The sequence below is a fragment of the Entelurus aequoreus genome, linkage group LG10 (assembly GCF_033978785.1).
Source record: "Entelurus aequoreus isolate RoL-2023_Sb linkage group LG10, RoL_Eaeq_v1.1, whole genome shotgun sequence".
Taxonomy (NCBI): domain Eukaryota; kingdom Metazoa; phylum Chordata; class Actinopteri; order Syngnathiformes; family Syngnathidae; genus Entelurus; species Entelurus aequoreus.
The window spans coordinates 78,181,093-78,201,092 of NC_084740.1; the positions used below are offsets into that span (position 1 = coordinate 78,181,093).

The window sequence follows — 20,000 nt, forward strand, 5'->3', positions numbered from 1 at the left end:
CTGGCTACTGCTCCACCCGCTCAAACAGTTACCATGGCAACACTATCTGGGCCTACCAAGACCCGAAGCCGAAGGACATCCTGGACAACAATACAATAGCAGCACAGCCAGGGTACCTGAGGGACTTAGACCTGAGAGGGGAGGTGTGTGTGTGTGTGTATGTGTGTGTGTGTGTGTGTGTGTGTGTGTGTGTGTGTGTGTGTGTGTGTGTGTGTGTGTGTGTGTTGGGAGCGAGAAGGGGGGGTTTGAGGTAAAGGTTGCAAATTGAAAGGGAGTAAATCCCCCCCCCCCCCCCGCTCCCCTCACTCCTACCTCCATCACACACAAACACCAGCAGGATTAGCCTCGTGCTAGAGAAGTAGAAGTAGTGGACATTCTGTGGCACTTAATCGTTTCTTTGTTTCTGGATAAATGAGCGGTTTTAGCGTGAAAAAGAAATTGGCGGCCTAAGCCCTGTTTCCACCAAAGTGTTTGGTTCAGTTCAGTTCACTTTTGGGTTGGAGGTTCTTAATATCCAACCTGAATGGTCCCACTTGTTTTGTGTCTTGGGTTGGTAGTGTGTGAATGTGAGTGTGAATGTTGTCTGTCTATCTGGGTTGGCCAAGTGGTGAGGGGGCGACTTGTCCAGGGTGTACCCCGCCTTCCGCCCGAATGCAGCTGGGATAGGATCCAGCACCGCCCGCGATCCCGAACAGGACAAGTGGTAGAAAATGGATGGATGGTTGGGCATGCTTTTTGGATTTCACCACTGGATTCGGTTCAGTTTAGTTAGCCGGAATCATCATACCAGTCAGTACCTTTTTTATGATGGTCGCAGGGGTGTGCTTCAGAGAATTTGTGAATTTCCCCCTCCATTTAAGAGCAACATTTTATGAAAAAAACGGAGGAAAAAACACTTCTTACATTGCTATTAACCAAAGTAGCCTTGTTGTGGAAACCGCATCAGGACTTACCATCCCTACCAACCAGCCAACCCTCCCGGTATTCAGCGCCTCTCCCGATAACCTCCCGGCAGAAATTTTCTCCCGACAAACTCCCGGTATTCAGCCGTTGATGGTTTTTGAATGCATTTTTAAAGTGATTTAGCTGTAGAATTGATTGCTCCCATTAGCTGCATTGCTAGCCACTTAGAACGAGATGATGTATACATGTTCAAACGCCAAAAAAACACCTGTTCTTGTATCTCATAATGATTCTGAAAGATAGGCACATTTAAAAAAAAAAAGTGAAGTTCCCCTTTAAAGCTGTCGTCATGTTGTTTACTTGAAGCTAATACTTCCAAAGAACTGTACCACTCGCCTTTTATCGTCTAAAGTACTTTCCGTGTGCATCGGGACTTACCAACACTACCAAAATGAACTGACTTGTACTGGTGGACTTTTTTAAAAATTAGTATTTTAAAGATGATACAAATCCCTTGGAAAATGCGGCTAATGGGAGTCGCCATTGTAGCCTTCAAAGCCCTCCAACGTTGTATATACATGTAGTAACAGACAAGCTCGTAACAATATGTAATAAGTACAATATTTACCGTATTTTGATCATTTTAAACATTTCCGGGAGTGACTTCTTCCGTGCATAGATTTCTGTAGTGTTGTGCATCACAAACTGACATAGAAGCTAGCTTATCTCTTGCTGTAGTTAGCTTTTACGGCTAACACCGTAGCACGCCGATGTGTTACTACGCTAGAAAGAGAGTTCCTTAGTGTTCGCTCTTACATTAACAGTGTCGCTACAGTTTGGTTATTATACAGATTACGGAACGTAAATGAAGTGTTGTTGATGGTTTTTGAATGCATTTTTAAAGTGATTTAGTGGTAGAATTGATTGCTCCCATTAGCTGCATTGCTAGCCACCTAGAACGAGCTGATGTATACATGTTCAAACGCAAAAAAACACCTTTTGTCTTCTTGTATCTCATAATGATTCTGAAAGATAGGCACAAAAAAAAAAAAAAAGTGAAGTTCTCCTTTAAAGCTGTCGTCATGTTATTTACTTGAAGCTAATACGTCCAAAGAACTGTAACACTTGCCTTTTATCGTCTGAAGTACTTTCCGTGTGCATCGGGACTTACCAACACTACCAAAATGAACTGACTTGTACTGGTGGACTTTTTTAAAAATTAGTATTTTAAAGATGATACAAATCCCTTGGAAAATGCGGCTAATGGGAGTCGCCATTGTAGCCTTCAAAGCCCTCCAACGTTGTATATACATGTAGTAACAGACGAGCTCGTAACAATATGTAATATGTACAATATTTACCGTATTTTGATCATTTTAAACATTTCCGGGAGTGACTTCTTCCGTGCATAGAGTTCTGTAGTGTTGTGCATCACAAACTGACATAGAAGCTAGCTTATCTCTTGCTGTAGTTAGCTTTTACGGCTAACACCGTAGCACGCCGATGTGTTACTACGCTAGAAAGAGAGTTCCTTAGTGTTCGCTCTTACATTAACAGTGTCGCTACAGTTTGGTTTTTATACAGGTTACGGAACGTGAATGAAGTGTTGTTGATGGTTTTTGAATGCATTTTTAAAGTGATTTAGCGGTAGAATTGATTGCTCCCATTAGCTGCATTGCTAGCCACTTAGAACGAGCTGATGTATACATGTTCAAACGCAAAAAAAACACCTTTTGTCTTCTTGTATCTCATAATGATTCTGAAAGATAGGCACATTTTAAAAAAAAAAGTGAAGTTCCCCTTTAAAGCTGTCGTCATGTTGTTTACTTGAAGCTAATACTTCCAAAGAACTGTACCACTCGCCTTTTATCGTCTAAAGTACTTTCCGTGTGCATCGGGACTTACCAACACTACCAAAATGAACTGACTTGTACTGGTGGACTTTTTTAAAAATTAGGATTTTAAAGATGATACAAATCCCTTGGAAAGTGCGGCTAATGGGAGTCGCCATTGTAGCCTTCAAAGCCCTCCAACGTTGTATATACATGTAGTAACAGACGAGCTTGTAACAATATGTAATATGTACAATATTTACCGTATTTTGATCATTTTAAACATTTCCGGGAGTGACTTCTTCCGTGCATAGATTTCTGTAGTGTTGTGCAATACAAACTGACGTAGAAGCTAGCTTATCTCTTGCTGTAGTTAGCTTTTACGGCTAACACCGTAGCACGCCGATGTGTTACTACGCTAGAAAGAGAATTCCTTCGTGTTCGCTCTATATTAACAGTGTCGCTACAGTTTGGTTATCATACAGGTTACGGAACGTAAATGAAGTGTTGTTGATGGTTTTTGAATGCATTTTTAAAGTGATTTAGCGATAGAATTGATTGCTCCCATTAGCTGCATTGCTAGCCACTTAGAACGAGCTGATGTATACATGTTCAAATGCAAAAAAAAACCCTTTTGTCCTCTTGTATCTCATAATGATTCTGAAAGATAGGCACATTTAAAAAAAAAAAAGTGAAGTTCCCCTTTAAAGCTGTAGTCATGTTGTTTACTTGAAGCTAATACGTCCAAAGAACTGTACCACTTGCCTTTTATCGTCTAAAGTACTTTCCGTGTGCATCGGGACTTACTAACCCTACCAGAATGAACTGACTTGTACTGGTGGACTGGTAATCCTTCCTACTTTGTTGATGGGGGGGGAGCACAATTTATATAAATAATAAAGCAGAAGACGATTTAAATGGGAACTGCACTTTTTTGGGAATTTTGCCCAACGTTCACAATCCTTATGAGTGACAAGAACTCACGTCTGTTTTTTAAATTAGCCCTCCAACGTTGTATATACATGTAGTAACAGACAAGCTCGTAACAATATGTAATATGTACAATATTTACCGTATTTTGATCATTTTAATCATTTCCGGGAGTGACTTCTTCCGTGCATTGATTTCTGTAGTGTTGTGCATTACAAACTGACATAGAAGCTAGCTTATCTCTTGCTGTAGTTAGCTTTTACGGCTAACACCGTAGCACGCCGATGTGTTACTACGCTACAAAGAGAGTTCCTTAGTGTTCGCTCTATTTTAAAGGCCTACTGAAAGCCACTACTAGCGACCACGCAGTCTGATAGTTTATATATCAATGATGAAATCTTAACATTGCAACACATGCCGATACGGCCGGGTTAGATTAGTAAAGTGCAATTTTAAATTTCCCGCGAAATATCCTGCTGAAAACGTCTCGGTATGATGACGTCTGCGCGTGACGTCACGGATTGTAGCGGACATTTTGGGACAGCATTGTGGCCAGCTATTAGGTCGTCTGTTTTCATCGCAAAATTCCACAGTATTCTGGACATCTGTGTTGGTGAATCTTTTGCAATTTGTTTAATGAACAATGAAGACTGCAAAGAAGAAAGCTGTAGGTGGGAAGCGGTGTATTAGCGGCAGGCTGCAGCAACACAAACACGTAGCCGGTGTTTCATTGTTTACATTCCCGTAAGATGACAGTCAAGCTTTACCATTGGCCTGTGGAGAACTGTGACAACAGAGACTCTTACCAGGAGGACTTTGAGTTGGATACGCGGTACCGTGAGTACACAGCTGCGGCTTCCGAACATTTGATCGCTTACCCGTACGTGCGTGCCGCTATGTGCATTTCACGTACGTAACTTTGGGGAAATATATGTGCTGTATGAACTTTGCGGAGGTGAACGGTACTTTGGGCTGTGGGATTGAGTGTGTTGTGCGGGTGTTTGATTTGTATTGGTGGGTTATATGGACGGGAGGGGGGAGGTGTTTGTTATGTGGCATATTAAATATAAGCCTGGTTGTGTTGTGGCTAATAGAGTATATATATGTCTTGTGTTTATTTACTGTTTTAGTCATTCCCAGCTGAATATCAGGTCCCACCCGCCTCTCACAGCATCTTCCCTATCTGAATCGCTTCCACTGCCCTCAAGTCCTTCACTCTCACTTACCTCATCCACAAATCTTTCATCCTCGCTCAAATTTATGGGGAAATCGTCGCTTTCTTGGTCCGAAACGCTCTCGCTGCTGGTGGCCACGATTGTAAACAATGTGCAGATGTGAGGAGCTCCACAACCTGTCACGTCACGCTACTTCCGGTACAGGCACGGCTTTTTTATCAGCGACCAAAAGTTGCGAACTTTATCGTCAATGTTCTCTACTAAATCCTTTCAGCAAAAATATGGCAATATCGCGAAATGATCAATTATGACACATAGAATGGACCTGCTATCGCCGTTTAAATAAGAAAATGGCATTTCAGTAGGCCTTTAACAGTGTCGCTACAGTTTGGTTATTATACAGGCTACGAATGTAATTGAAGTATTGTTGATGGTTTTTAAATGCATTTTTAAAGTGATTTAGCGGTAGAATTGATCGCTCCCATTAGCTGCATTGCTAGCCACCTAGAACGAGCTGATGTATACATGTTCAAATGTAAAGAAAAACAAACACCTTTTGTCCTCTTGTCTCTCGTAATGATTGTGAAGGATAGGCAAAATAAAAAAGTAAAGTTCCCCTTTAAAGGCCTACTGAAAGCCACTACGAGCGAGCACGCAGTCTGATAGTTTATATATCAATGATGAAATCTTAACATTGCAACACATGCCAATACGGCCGGGTTAACTTATAAAGTGACATTTAAAATTTCCCGGGAAATATCCGGCTGAAACGTCGCGGTATGATGACGTATGCGCGTGACGAAGTCAGAGTAACGGAAGTTATGGTACCCCGTAGAATCCTATACAAAAAGCTCTGTTTTCATTTCATAATTCCACAGTATTCTGGACATCTTTTGCAATTTGTTTAATGAACAATGAAGGCTGCAAAGAAGACAGTTGTAGGTGGGATCGGTGTATTAGCAGCGGACTACAGCAACACAACCAGGAGGACTTTGTTGGAGCGCTAGCCGCGCTAGCCGCGCTAGCCGCGCTAGCCGCCGACCTCACCTTGACTTCCTACGTCTCCGGGCCGCCAAACGCATCGGGTGAAGTCCTTCGTCCTTCTGCCGATCGCTGGAACGCAGGTGAGCACGGGTGTTGATGAGCAGATGAGGGCTGGCTGGCGTAGGTGGAGAGCTAATGTTTTTAGCATAGCTCTGTGAGGTCCCGTTGCTAAGTTAGCTTCAATGGCGTCGTTAGCACAGCGTTGTTAACCTTCGCCAGGCTGGAAAGCATTAACCGTGTATTTACATGTCCACGGTTTAATAGTATTGTTGATTTTCTATCTATCCTTCCAGTCAGGGGTTTTTTGTTTTTGTTTCTATATGCAGTTAAAGCACGATGCTATCACGTTAGCTCGTAGCTAAAGCATTTCGCCGATGTATTGTCGTGGAGATAAAAGGCACTGAATGTCCATTTCGCGTTCTCGACTCTCATTTTCAAGAGGATATAGTATCCCAGGTGGTTTAAAATACAAATCCGTGATCCACAATAGAAAAAGGAGAGTGTGGAATCCAATGAGCCAGCTTGTACCTAAGTTACGGTCAGAGCGAAAAAAGATACGTCCTGCACGGCACTCTAGTCCTTCACTCTCACGTTCCTCATCCACGAATCTTTCATCCTGGCTCAAATTAATGGGGTAATCGTCGCTTTGTCGCTCCGAATCTCTCTCGCTCCATTGTAAACAACGGGGAATTGTGAGGAATACTAGCTCCTGTGACGTCACGCTACTTCCGCTACAGGCAAGGCTTTTTTTTATCAGCGAGCAAAAGTTGCGAACTTTATCGTCGATTTTCTCTACTAAATCCTTTCAGCAAAAATATGGCAATATCACGAAATGATCAAGTATGACACATAGAATGGATCTGCTATCCCCGTTTAAATAAAAAAAAATCATTTCAGTAGGCCTTTAAAGCTGTTGCCATGTTGTTTACTTAGAGCCAATACTTCCAAAGAACTGTACCACTCGCAGTTTATTGTCAGAAGTACTTTCTCTTGATAGAAGACAACAAAAGCACTTTTGTTGCACTGTACTGTACTTCTTGGTGGAAACATGGCTTCAGGTGATAATCCTAATCGTGTCGGGAACGTCTCTACCGGGAAACATTGTACATTGTTCATCGCCAGCCAAGGTTTATTTTTCCAACCTTGAGTGGCTATGATGGCGGTGCAGAGTAACGCAGATACTGGCTGTTGGCTCGCATTCTTTGGCCGGAGCGTCCCCTAAAATAACAAGAGGGATCGCTACCTAAAGTTTCCTACAGCTGAGGGGCCGATAGAGAACATACATTGTTGTTATTGGCTCCGTTGCCTTCCAAGTAGCAGCAGCAGCAGCAGCAGTTACTGGCCACCAGACAGTCAGGACTGGGGGTGGTGGGAGGATGTTTTCCCTGCACGAGTGTTTGTCTGCTGTGCTTTTTTTTTTTTGCATGATAGACACAAAGAACTGTGACCTGGCTGTGGTGTCGCAATAAGTGTTGAGTAACAACTTATACAAGCTGGTTATTATACGCTGCTGAATAGGAAGGCTTGCTGCAGCCCACCAGGCAACTGAATCTGGGTATTAAACTAGGCAATGACTCATGTCAACCTCTGATCACAATCCCAATGAAATCATTGTACCTTTTTTAAAGGTACTTTTACTCAGTAGTATTGACATTTTGACAACTTGAGTGGAAGCTTAGGTGGAAATTGTTGTTGGCTTTGGATATGGCACAAAGAGTTTTGTAATGAACTCTGTGGGGATATATGGGTCTAGATCAGGCTTGTCCAAACTTGGGTCTCTGGTCAGTTTTGATTGGGTCGTTGATTATTAAGCATGTTTCTTACAACTTTCTCGTCTGTTCTTTGTGATTTCTCCATCAATGCTATACACTACCATTCAAAAGTTTGGGGTCACATGTAAATGTCCTTATTTTTGAAGGAAAAGCACTGTACTTTTCAATGAAGATAACTTTAAACTAGTCTTAACTTTAAAGAAATACACTCTATACATTGCTAATAATGTATAGAGTGTCTGGTTTTTGGTGCAATATCTACATAGGTGTATAGAGGCCCATTTCCAGCAACTATCACTCCAGTGTTCTAATGGTACAATGTGTTTGCTCATTGGCTCAGAAGGCTAATTGATGATTAGAAAACCCTTGTGCAATCATGTTCACACATCTGAAAACACTTTAGCTCGTTACAGAAGCTACAAAACTGACCTTCCTTTGAGCAGATTGAGTTTCTGGAGCATCACATTTGTGGGGTCATCTAAACGCTCAAAATGGCCAGAAAAAGAGAACTTTCATCTGAAACTCGACAGTCTATTCTTGTTCTTAGAAATGAAGGCTATTCCACTAAATTGTTTGGCTGACCCCAAACTTTTGAACGGTAGTGTATATGCGATAGAGAATATTTTATGAGGTTTCTTGGGGTAGAACCAAATTTTGGAACGCAACCATTCGTCCATCTGTTTTCTATGTCACATATTTCAGGGTCCCAGTAGTCTGGTGGACTACACCCTGGACTCTGAACAGTTTGTGGTGATTGAGCCTCCACTGGCTATAGGAAAACCAGCTATGTGAGCCACTACACTGCAAGAAGTGGATTAGTGACTTTAGTGTTTTTCAACCTTTTTGGAGGCAAGGCACGTTTTTTTTCATTAAAAAAAACTCCCGAAGGAACACCACTAGCAGAAAACGTTAAAAAATGAAACTCCACCAGGTCGCCGTGCCTTATTTTGAGTTTGTTGGTGTTTTCCTGTGTAGTGCTTTAGTTGTTGTCTTGCGCTGTTATTTTGGTGGCCCTTCCTGTTTTGTTGGTGTCTTCCTGTAGCAGTTTCAAGTCTTCCTTTGAGCGCTATTCCCCGCACCTGCTTTGTGTTAGCAAGCAAGGCTATTTAAGTTGTTGCTGTCCTTCTTTGTGTGGACATTGTTGATGTTCATGTCATGTACGGATGTACCTTGTGGACGCCGTAAGTTTTTGCTGTCGTCCAGCATTCTGTTTCTGTTTACTTTGTAGCCAGTTCAGTTTAACTTTTGTTTTGCATAGCCATCCCTATGCTTCATTGCTTTTTCCTTTTCCTTTTGTTCATTTGTGGTTTAAGCATTACATACCTTTTTACCTGCACGCTGCCTCCCACTGTGGTCTGCATATTGGGATCACAACAAACCCGACACATTCCGACTTTTACAAAGCAATTAACTACCTGCTGCCACCTACTGATATGGAGTATTACTTGGTTACCCTGCCGAGCTCTACACAGCAATGACACTAAGTAACGGCACATTATTTGCAGAATATAATTATTGATTTGCAAAAAATATTTTTTGGACCAATTAAGTGAAGTTGCATAATTTCCCACGCCACACCAGACAATATCGCACAGTGGTTGAAAAACTCTGGTCTCGATTATATATTTTTAAAATCAGAAATCAACTCCTATATCTGACGGACAGATGTACAGTCATGACTCATGACTGTGAATGACATCTGTGACACTCTCCATGGCAGGAATATTCAGCTAAATTGTTTTGGGGGCCACATTTCCAGAAACCTAAGAACTGGGGGGGCCGCTGTACAACAGGAGCGCTCTGCTGTTTTTAAGGACGTACTACGAAAAAGCTAATCAAAGATCATCTCTTTGACAGCTCTCTTGTAATTTTAGTAATCAGCTACAAATATGTTAGTCTGTACCCAAATGTTTTAACTGAAGTCAAGAATTAAACTGAGTTGATTAACTTCGCCCTATGGGTTGTGGTCAAAATGTGTTATACAAGTAATGCAGATGTCCTCGAGTTTTATACTCATTCGATAAATGGTCAATGACTGATGGCCACATAGTTGCAAAGTTCTGCCAATATCCGCCATGTTTTTAACCAATCTTTCTAAAATTTTAAACATGTGCTTATCGGTCCCGTTGAGGTGTGGTCTGAATTCTACATTTCAAAGTACTTTGGCCGAAACACCCTTAGGCCATGTCTACACTAAGTCGTTTAACCCCTTAAACGAATAATTATTTAGCCTAAGCCCCGTTTCAGCCACACTAAACCAGCGTTTAAGGTCCCCCTCCAGGGGTAAGTGCATTGTGTATTTCTTGAATCTCCGGCACTTTGCCTTGTATGGACTCATTGATCGTTTACAAACTGAGTTCGGAGAGGAAGTGACGCCAGAAAGACCGCGCCCCACACAGGAAGTGACGTCAGAAAGAACACGCCACAGCCAGCTTCATAATAAAGCGGTTTTGTAACTCGGAGGTAAACACTGGAAATATGGAGGCGAGTCATCCAGACATGCCCGTGTTTCTCCTTCTTCTACATGTACAGACGCTTGTGGAAATAACTCATGAATACCTTAAGAGAAAACCATTGCAGCTATTTGGGATACAACACTTCTCAGATCGCAAGAGAACTTTCCAATGTCCAGGTCAGCTGTGATTCTACTTAGCGAAAACCTTTGTCCATTTGTCGAAGAACAGTCAACGAGAATGCGGGCTCCCGTGGATGTGATAAAAAAGGTAGCGCATGCTTTGTATTACCTGGCCGTCAAGGGAAGACTACGGAAAACATCGAATGCATTTGGACAGGCAAAGCAGACTGTATCAGTTATTGTCCGCCATGTATGTCGTGTACTCAACGTCTAGGTCCAGAGTATATAAAGTCACCAAAAAGGAATGGACAATGAAGGTGAAGGCAAAAGAGTGAGGAGTGTCCTGACCAGATATCTAGATCTCTAGTTTGATTGTTGTCAAATGTTCTTCGTCACATTGTTTACGTGTCTAATGTGATTAATGTATGATGTCTCAGGTGTGATTCACCACAATAGAGCCCCACAGCACAATAGATTCCAAGTCACCACTGGTTTGAACTCTTGCTCTCAGGGAGGTGCTATAAGACCATCAAAGCAAGGACAAATAGACTGAAAAACAGTTTATATTCTAGAACAGGGGTCACCAACGCGGTGCCCGCGGGCACCAGGTAGCCCGTAAGGACCAGATGAGTAGCCCGCTGGCCTGTTCTTAAAAATAGCTCAAATAGCAGCACTTACCAGTGAGCTGCATCTATTTTTTAAATTGTATTTATTTACTAGAAAGCTGGTCTCGCTTTGCTTGACATTTTTAATTTTAAGAGAGACAAAACTCAAATAGAATTTGAAAATCCAAGAAAATATTTTAAAGACTTGGTCTTCACTTGTTTAAATAAATTCATTCTTTTTTTTCCTTTTATACTTCTTATATCTTTCAGAAAGACAATTTTAGAGAAAAAATACAACCTTAAAAATTATTTTAGGATTTTTAAACACATATACCTTTTTACCTTTTAAATTCCTTCCTCTTCTTTCCTGACAATTTAAATCAATGTTCAAGTAAATTTGTTTTTTTTATTGTAAAGAATAATAAATGCATTTTAATTTAATTTTTCATTTTAGCTTCTGTCTTTTCGACGAAGAATATTTGTGAAATATTTCTTCAAACTTATTATGATTAAAATTCAAAAAAATTATTCTGGCAAATCTAGAAAATCTGTAGAATCAAATTTAAATCTTATTTCAAAGTCTTTTTGAATTTCTTTTAAAATTTTTGTTCTGGAAAATCTAGAAGAAATAATGATTTGTCTTTGTTAGAAATATAGCTTGGTCCAATTTGTTATATATTCTAACAAAGTGTAGATTGGATTTTAACCTATTTAAAACATGTCATCAAAATTCTAAAATTAATCAATCAGGAAAAATTACTAATGATGTTCCATAAATTCTTTTTTTAATTTTTTCAAAAAGATTCGAATTAGCTAGTTTTTCTCTCCTTTTTTTCGGTTGAATTTTGAATTTTAAAGAGTCGAAATTGAAGATAAACTATGTTTCAAAATTTAATTGTCATTTTTTTCGTGTTTTCTCCTCTTTTAAACCATTCAATTAAGTGTAAATATCATTAATTATTAATAATAACATAGAGTTAAAGGTGAATTGAGCAAATTGGCTATTTCTGGCAATTTATTGAAGTGTGTATCAAACTGGTAGCCCTTTGCATTAATCAGTAACCAAGAAGTAGCTCTTGCTTTCAAAAAGGTTGGTGTCCCCTGTTCTAGAGCTATTACTTGCTTACTTCTGATAAAGATCTACTGTGCAATATGTTTTTTTAACGTTTTATTATGTTTTTAAATTTTAAATAGTTTTATTATTGTTGTTGTCTTAAGACTATTTTATGTAGGTTTGTTTTTACAAGCACTGAGCTGGATTGCTGTCCAATTTCGTTGTTTCCATACAACGACAATAAAGGTATTCTGAATCTGATTCTGATTAGGCTACAGTGGGTGTTTTGTCAAGCATATTGAGCTGTGTGAGAAATTTCAAGTCAATGCGACTTATGTGGAGTAATACCAGTGTGTATTTGTCACCAAATAGTAGCACAGAAAACACAGTATTTATGCATGTTTTGACACATTTTCACCCTTTTGTGTGTAACGAGTCTGAAGAAGAATTGTGGGGGAAAAAAGTGTGTGTGGTTGAATGTTTAAAATGTAGTCCACTCCTTTTGCCGTCTCTTATGTCTGTCTTTTGTCGCTTCGCAGGCTGCTGAAGAGACAGGATGTTAATGCTCGACGGAATGCCTGCAGTACGAGTCAAGACCGAGCCCCTGGAATCGGAACAAGGGGTAAGAGAGCAGTTGTTTTCCAGACAATTCCCTATTTTTCCCCCCCCTTTGCTGCTTTCCCCCTCCCGGCAAAGGGCAGATAATCACTTCCAGGCCCGAGCGAGCGTGGGGGCTATGAGGAGTGGTCGGAGAGCATGGTAGCGAGGAGGAGGAGGAGGAGGAGGAGGAGGAGGAGAGCCACAGCTGGGACAGGAATGCACTAAGGAGGAGGAGGCGGGTGTTGTTAGAGTAGTTTGGGGGTAATTGTCAATGGAGGAGCTGATAATCTACTGTCTTTACGTTCCTCCACCTTCTCCATTGATCCTCCCTCGTCTGGCCGTCTGTCTTACAAACACATCGCACACGGACTCTTCATCGCTATCACAGCTCCATCTCTTCCCCAACTCCCTCCTCTCGCCTTTCTATCGCCAAGTATGAATCACAGACCAGAAGTTGAACGTTGCAATTTAATCCTTGGCTAAACTCCCCTCCCAAACCGGCGCTATTGTTTTGGTTTTTTCTTGCTTTTTTTCAAAAGTATTTCAGTCTTAGTTTTGTCCGGTGTAATGACGTTAGCTCACGCGAGGCCCCGTATCAGGACTCTCTCTCTGGTCCAGCATACCTATAAATAAAGTGGTCTTGTTATGGAGAAGCTGTTGCTAGGTTACAGGGGCTTTGTGTTGCTGCCACAGCTGTGTGTGTGTGTGTGTGCGTGTGTGTGTGTGTGTGTGTGTGTGTGTGTGTGTGTGTGTGTGTGTGTGTGTGCGTGCGTGCGTGTGTGTGTGTGTGTGTGTGTGTGTGTGTGTGTGTGTGCAGGCCACTCAATTTCTGTAATAATGACGCATTAGTGTTCAGTTCTATTGATTTGCATTCAGAACATGTCAGTCATTTAGTGCCCTTTTATGTGAGCCGGCAGTTATTAGAAACATGACCTAAAACGTGGGTCCCTTTTGAAAGTTGTCATTAACACGTTCCAATTGTAAGCAGTCTGCAAGTCCGCACATGTTAAACACTCCAACGCGGTCGCTTGATATCTTTGAAGTCATCAGCTAAAAACTTTCGTCCTCGATCAATCAATCAAAGTTTATTTATGTAGCACTAAATTGCGAGTGTCTCAAAGGGCTGCACAAGCCACAACGACATCCTGGGCGCAGATCCCACATCAGGGCAAGGAAAAACTCAACCCAATGGGCTACAATGAGAAACCTTGGAGGGGACCGCAGATGTGGGGATCCCCCTGCCCCTTGGGCAACTGGTGCAATGGATGTGGAGTGGATCTGGTTAATAGTGTGAGAGTCCAGTCCATAGTGGATCTAGTTAATAGTGTGAGAGTCCAGTCCATAGTGGATCTAACATAATAGTGAGAGTCCAGTCCATAATGGATCTAGTTAATAGTGTGAGAGTCCAGTCCATAGTGGATCTAACATAATAGTGAGAGTCCAGTCCATAGTGGATCTAACATAATAGTGAGAGTCCAGTCCATAGTGGATCTAACATAATAGTGAGAGTCCAGTCCATAGTGGATCTAACATAATAGTGAGAGTCCAGTCCATAGTGGGGCCAGCAGGGGATCATCTTGAGTGGAGACCAGTCAGCAGCGCAGAGACGTCCCCAACTGATGCAAAGACGAGTGGTCCACCTTGGGTCCCGATTTTTAACAGCTAACCAGCTTCCATGAAATGCACAGTCTGAAAAGAGACGGCAGATCAACTGGTCTAAAAGGGGGTCTCTTTAAAGGCTGGAGTATACAAATGAGTTTTAAGATGGGACTTAAATGCTTCTACTGAGGTAGCATCTCAGTAGAATATATATATATATATATATATATATATATATATATATATATATATATATATATATATATATATATATATATATATATATATATATAAATATAAATATATATATATATATATATATATATATATATATATATATATATATATATATATATATATATATATATATATATATATATATATATATATATATATATATATGGGACAAGCGGTATATATATATATATATATATATATATATATATATATATATATATATATATATATATATATATATATATATATATATATATATATATATATATATATATATATTTATATGTATATATATATATATATTTATATGTATATATATATATATTTATATGTATATATATATATATATATATATATATATATATATATATATATATATATATATATATATATATATATATATATATATATATATATGTATATATATATATATATGGGACAAGCGGTACAAAATGGATGGATATATATATATATATATATATATATATATATATATATATATATATATATATATATATATATATATATATATATATATATATATATATATATATATATATACATATATATATATATATATATTGAATGAGAAGGTGTGTCCAAACTTTTGTTAAAATGTATATATATATATATACATGTATGTATATATATATATATATATATATATATATATATATATATATATATATATATATATATATATATTCATATTCCGAGTGCGATGATGTCACGTTACTGATGGGAAAATGCATTTTTAGACAATATGATTTGCCTGAGCGGCTCGGAGACACCGAGAGTAACAAGCGGTAGAAAATGGATAAGAAAGGACAGATTTGAAAAAATAATAATAAAAATTAAAAGATGAATAAAAACAAATTTTTGTATTAACTTGGGACTTGCCGTGGGCCAGAGTTTGGTCGCTGGTGGTCTGGAACCAACCCGCGGGCCGTAGTTTGGAGACCACTGGTCTGTATCGTGCAACGCAAACGTACGCTAGAAATGACCTTATTTGCTGTTCTGTGCCACGTTCAATGATATCTTTTTGTCAGCAGCAGCAGCTATCCAGTATGCTGGAAACCAAGTTTGTCCTGTATCTTTAAAAGTCCATCTTTGGATGGATGGTAGGATCCTTGCAGTGCACCAACTGGACTTGTTGAGATGGACTAGAGGCCATTCATAAGAGCATGATGAATGGGAAGAACATCAAGTCCTCGTAGCACCGGGGTCATCTGGTAGAATGGTCCATCCATGCAGATAAGAAATCTCCACATCTGAGGACTTAAGTGGGGCAGCAGGTGGTTTCTCTCCGGCTCTTTTCTGGGAGTTCTGTTCTCCGTCAGGCCTGCGGGCTTTTGAATGGTCCCTGATTCCTCTTGAAGTCTGTCCCTATACGTGCGCCGATGTCAATCTTGATGCGACCTCAGACGGCTTTGAAGTGCGCCCAGATAGCCAATCTTGCCCCAAATGACTGCGCCTCCCTCCCTCCCTCCCTCCCTCCCCGCCCGTCGAGGGGCGAGACAGGCCGCGGCAAGCAAAGTGGTCTTTATTTAGATGGCAGGGAGCCAAGGTTCTGGCTCCAAATGGCCCGCCTTGATCCACCGAGGCTGGAAAAGGTGCCCCCGCTAGTAACAGTATCCCTGATAAAGACAACAGCGCGAGGATGGAGGCGGGCGGGCTGGCGGCTGGAGGACATCTTCACATGTGTGGGCTGGTGTCTGTCAAAATGAGAGTGGGGGTGGTTTCCTTCTTTCCACTTGTTGTTTCATTTGAAAGCCTTGAAAATGCTAACCAGTTTCTGTTTTTGTCTGACACAAAGTTAATTGCTCCCTCGACTTTCGACGTGTTCCAAAAGGTCACACAAAAAAACAAATCGTACTAAAATACATTTTCCCGATTAAAAAATAACGTGAATCCAGTCAATCCTTTTCAGACAAAATATGAAGAAAACACATTGAAAAGAGAATAATTATAGTTAACATGCAGGAAAATGTGTGTTATACATCTATGGGGATTATATTTCATTTTCATTTTCCTTTATTAAACCAGGTAAAAAAAAAATAAATAATTAAAATTAGAGATGTCCGATGATATCGGCTTCTCTGTGAGTGCTTTGAGTATCTAACAATAGAAAAAGCGCGATATAAATCTAATCCATTATTATTATTATTATTATTATTATTATATATGCGTTAAAATGTAATATCGGAAATTATCGGTATCGTTTTTTTTTATTATCGGTATCGTTTTTTTTTTTTTTTTAATTAAATCAACATAAAAAACACAAGATACACTTACAATTAGTGCACCAAGCCAAAAAACCTCCCTCCCCCATTTACACTCATTCACACAAAAGGGTTGTTTCTTTCTGTTATTAATATTCTGCTTCCTACATTATATATCAATATATATCAATACAGTCTGCAAGGGATACAGTCCGTAAGCACACATGATTGTGAGTGCTGCTGCTCCACTAATAGTACTAACCTTTAACACTTCATTTTACTAATTGTCATTAATTACTAGTTTCAATGTAACTGTTTTTATATTGTTGTACTTTCTTTTTTATTCAAGAAAATGTTTTTAATTTATTTATCTTATTTTACAAATTTTTTTAAAAAGTACCTTATGTTCACCATACATGGTCGTCCAAATTAGGCATAATAATGTGTTAATTCCACAACTGCATATATCGGTTGATATCGGTATCGGTAATTAAAGAGTTGGACAATATCGGAATATCGGATATCGGCAAAAAGCCATTATCGGACATCCCTAATTAAAATCTCTTTTGCAAGACTGATCTGGCCAAGACAGCAGCAAAAACAGGTTTCATAAATAAGTACAACAACAAAAAACCGGAGCAGGGGTCGGCAACCAAAAACGTTGAAAGAGCCATATTGGACCAAAAATACAAAAAACTAATCTGTCTGGAGCCTCAAAAAATTCAATCAGAATCAGAATCAGAATAGTTTTTATTGCCATTGTTTGAGAACAAGGTTCACCAACTAGGAATTTTTCTTGGTGCAATGGTGCAACATAAAACACATATAACACAGATTAGGTCATAAAAAGAGCTGTAACTGAGCTATAAGATCTTATATAAGTGTTATAATGAAGTCAACTCATGATATGAGTGGCTATATTAGCTATAATAGCCTACTATCAAAATGACTATGGCTGAAAAAGTCTTTGTTGACAAAAATGTTCAAATTGATTATTTATTCTCCACATTTTTACAACATTAGAAACCATTAGTAAATCAGAGGCTACTCAGAAGGTGAGATAACTCCTGGAAGTGACTGGCTTTTAATGACCAAAGGTATAGATGTGTGTGTCCAAGTTAAAGGAAACGGCAAGCTGTCTTCTTTAATAGATTTATTACAATCTTTGCAAGCTATGTAATGTTTGCTGTGGTCTGGAACAACATGGCACACAAACAACTATCAGACATGCAGCCAATATTACATATAGATAATGTGTCATGAGTAGAGATGTTCGATAATATCGGCCTGCTGATATTATCGGCCGATAAATGCTTTAAAATGTGATATCGGAAATTATCTGTTTTTTTATTATCGGTATCAGGGTTTTTTGGGGTTTTTTTGGTGTTTTTTTTATTAAATCAACATAAAAAACACAAGATACACTTACAATTAGTGCACCAACCCAAAAAACCTCCCTCCCCCATTTACACTCATTCACACAAAAGGGTTGTTTCTTTCTGTTATTAATATTCTGCTTCCTACATTATATATCAATATATATCAATACAGTCTGCAAGGGATACAGTCCGTAAGCACACATGATTGTGCGTGCTGCTGCTCCACTAATAGTACTAACCTTTAACGCTTCATTTTACTCATTTTCATTCATTACTAGTTTATATGCAACTGTTTTTATATTGTTTTACTTTCTTTTTTATTCAAGAAAATGTTTTTAATTTATTTATCTTATTTTATTTCATAATTTTAAAAAAAAGGACCTTATCTTCACCCTACCTGGTTGTCCAAATTAAGCATAATAAAGTGTTAATTCCACGACTGTATATATCGGTATCAGTTGATATCGGTATCGGTAATTAAGAGTTGGGCAATATCGGAATATAGGATATCGGCAAAAAGCCATTATCGGACATCCCTAGTCATGAGACATGCAAAAATAAATTATATACAAAAAGGATCAAATTAAAGGATATGAAATGAGCTCAAATATTCCTACAAATGAGGCATAATGATGCAATATGTACATACAGCATGTTAGCGTCGATTAGCTTGCAGTCATGCACTGGCCAAATATGCCTGATTAGCACTCCAACAAGTCAATAACATCAACAAAGTGCACCTTTGTGCATTCACGCACAGTATAAAACATTTGGCGGACAAAATGAGACAAAGAAGGAGTGGAAGATTTTACATGTTAACAAAAAAATGAGTAGGACAAAACGATGTTCATTACCACATACTGTCATCAGTGAAGATGAGAGTATTGATACAAACATATTAAACAGTGGAATTTCTAACAATTGGGAATGTTTGTGTCATGTTTGTCCTCAAACAGAAAAGATACTAAAACAAAAAATATATTTTTTCCCCCATTTTTTTCCATTTTCAATCCTTTTTTAAAAATGCTCCAGGGAAGCCGAGAGCCGCGGGTTGCTGACCCCGCACTAAGTTATAAAAGTACACATTACTTTCAACATAAACATAAAAAATACGCAATAGGTACAAACATAAAATGTTTAAATAAAAACTAGTACAGTGCCCAATAGAAACAGCTTCTCGATCCTTTAAAATGGCTTGAAATTCCCCCAAAGTGATGAGTTCAGGTGGCCTCAGATCCTTCCATCCATTTTCTACCGCTTGTCCCTTTGGAGCAGCAAATCTGAAGGCTTTTTTAACCGAGACTTGTGTTTGCTCAAGGAACCAACACGCAAAGGATGTCCTGTGACCTGAAACTGTAGCGACAAGATTCTATACACATAAATAAGGGGGAACCACACCAATATATATGGATTATATGGATATATAAACATTTAACATTTAATTTGACCTTTTCTGAAGACTCTTGTTTGTAAACACAGAGATGAGCAGGCAGGGAAGTGACCTACCAGACACCACCTTTGTACTTTGCTACAATTTATTTCTTGGAATTCAGTAGTTTTTGTCACCTTCTTAATTGAGGTTCTGTCATTTGCAATGTTTTTGGCCCCATGGAGGCTTTTTTTGTAACCATATTCTTATAAAAAGCACTACAGGGTCAACCAATGATGATGTCATAGTGGGGCAAGAGGGCTGGGGGATAATGACCATTTATAGAAGTAAATATGGAGTCGCCAATGTAAGTGAGGTGCTAATGCGGCGGCCATCTTTGAGGGGGCCACTTTCCCAGTCAAGGCGATGCAATAATAAAATAAAAACTAATCATACCTTGCTTATTTCACAATAGATTTTAATATGGTGTATTCTATTGACAACGTAAAGACTTGTGCCATTAATACACATTTTAATAGTGGTGTCTTCTCCTCCGTTATGATACCGATATTGGAGCCTTGAGTATTGGCCACTACCAATATTTATCCGATACGATATCATCACGAAACATACATACTAACAAAATAGGTTTACATCGGAATCACGTTTCATGTTCAACCCAATTCTTAATTGATTCATTGAAT

The 20,000-nt window shown here is 39.0% G+C and overlaps 1 protein-coding gene across 4 annotated transcripts in view; it reads left to right on the plus strand.

Annotated features, from left to right (window-relative positions):
• klf12b (Kruppel like factor 12b) overlaps positions 1-20,000 on the plus strand; it is a 130,964-nt gene that overhangs the window by 56,019 nt on the left and 54,945 nt on the right. For all 4 annotated transcript variants that reach the window (XM_062061812.1, XM_062061816.1, XM_062061813.1 and 1 more), the window contains exon 2: positions 12,430-12,512. In XM_062061812.1, the coding sequence (XP_061917796.1) occupies positions 12,447-12,512 (66 nt within the window). In that variant the 5' untranslated portion in view covers positions 12,430-12,446. The remainder of the gene's footprint in view (positions 1-12,429; positions 12,513-20,000) is intronic.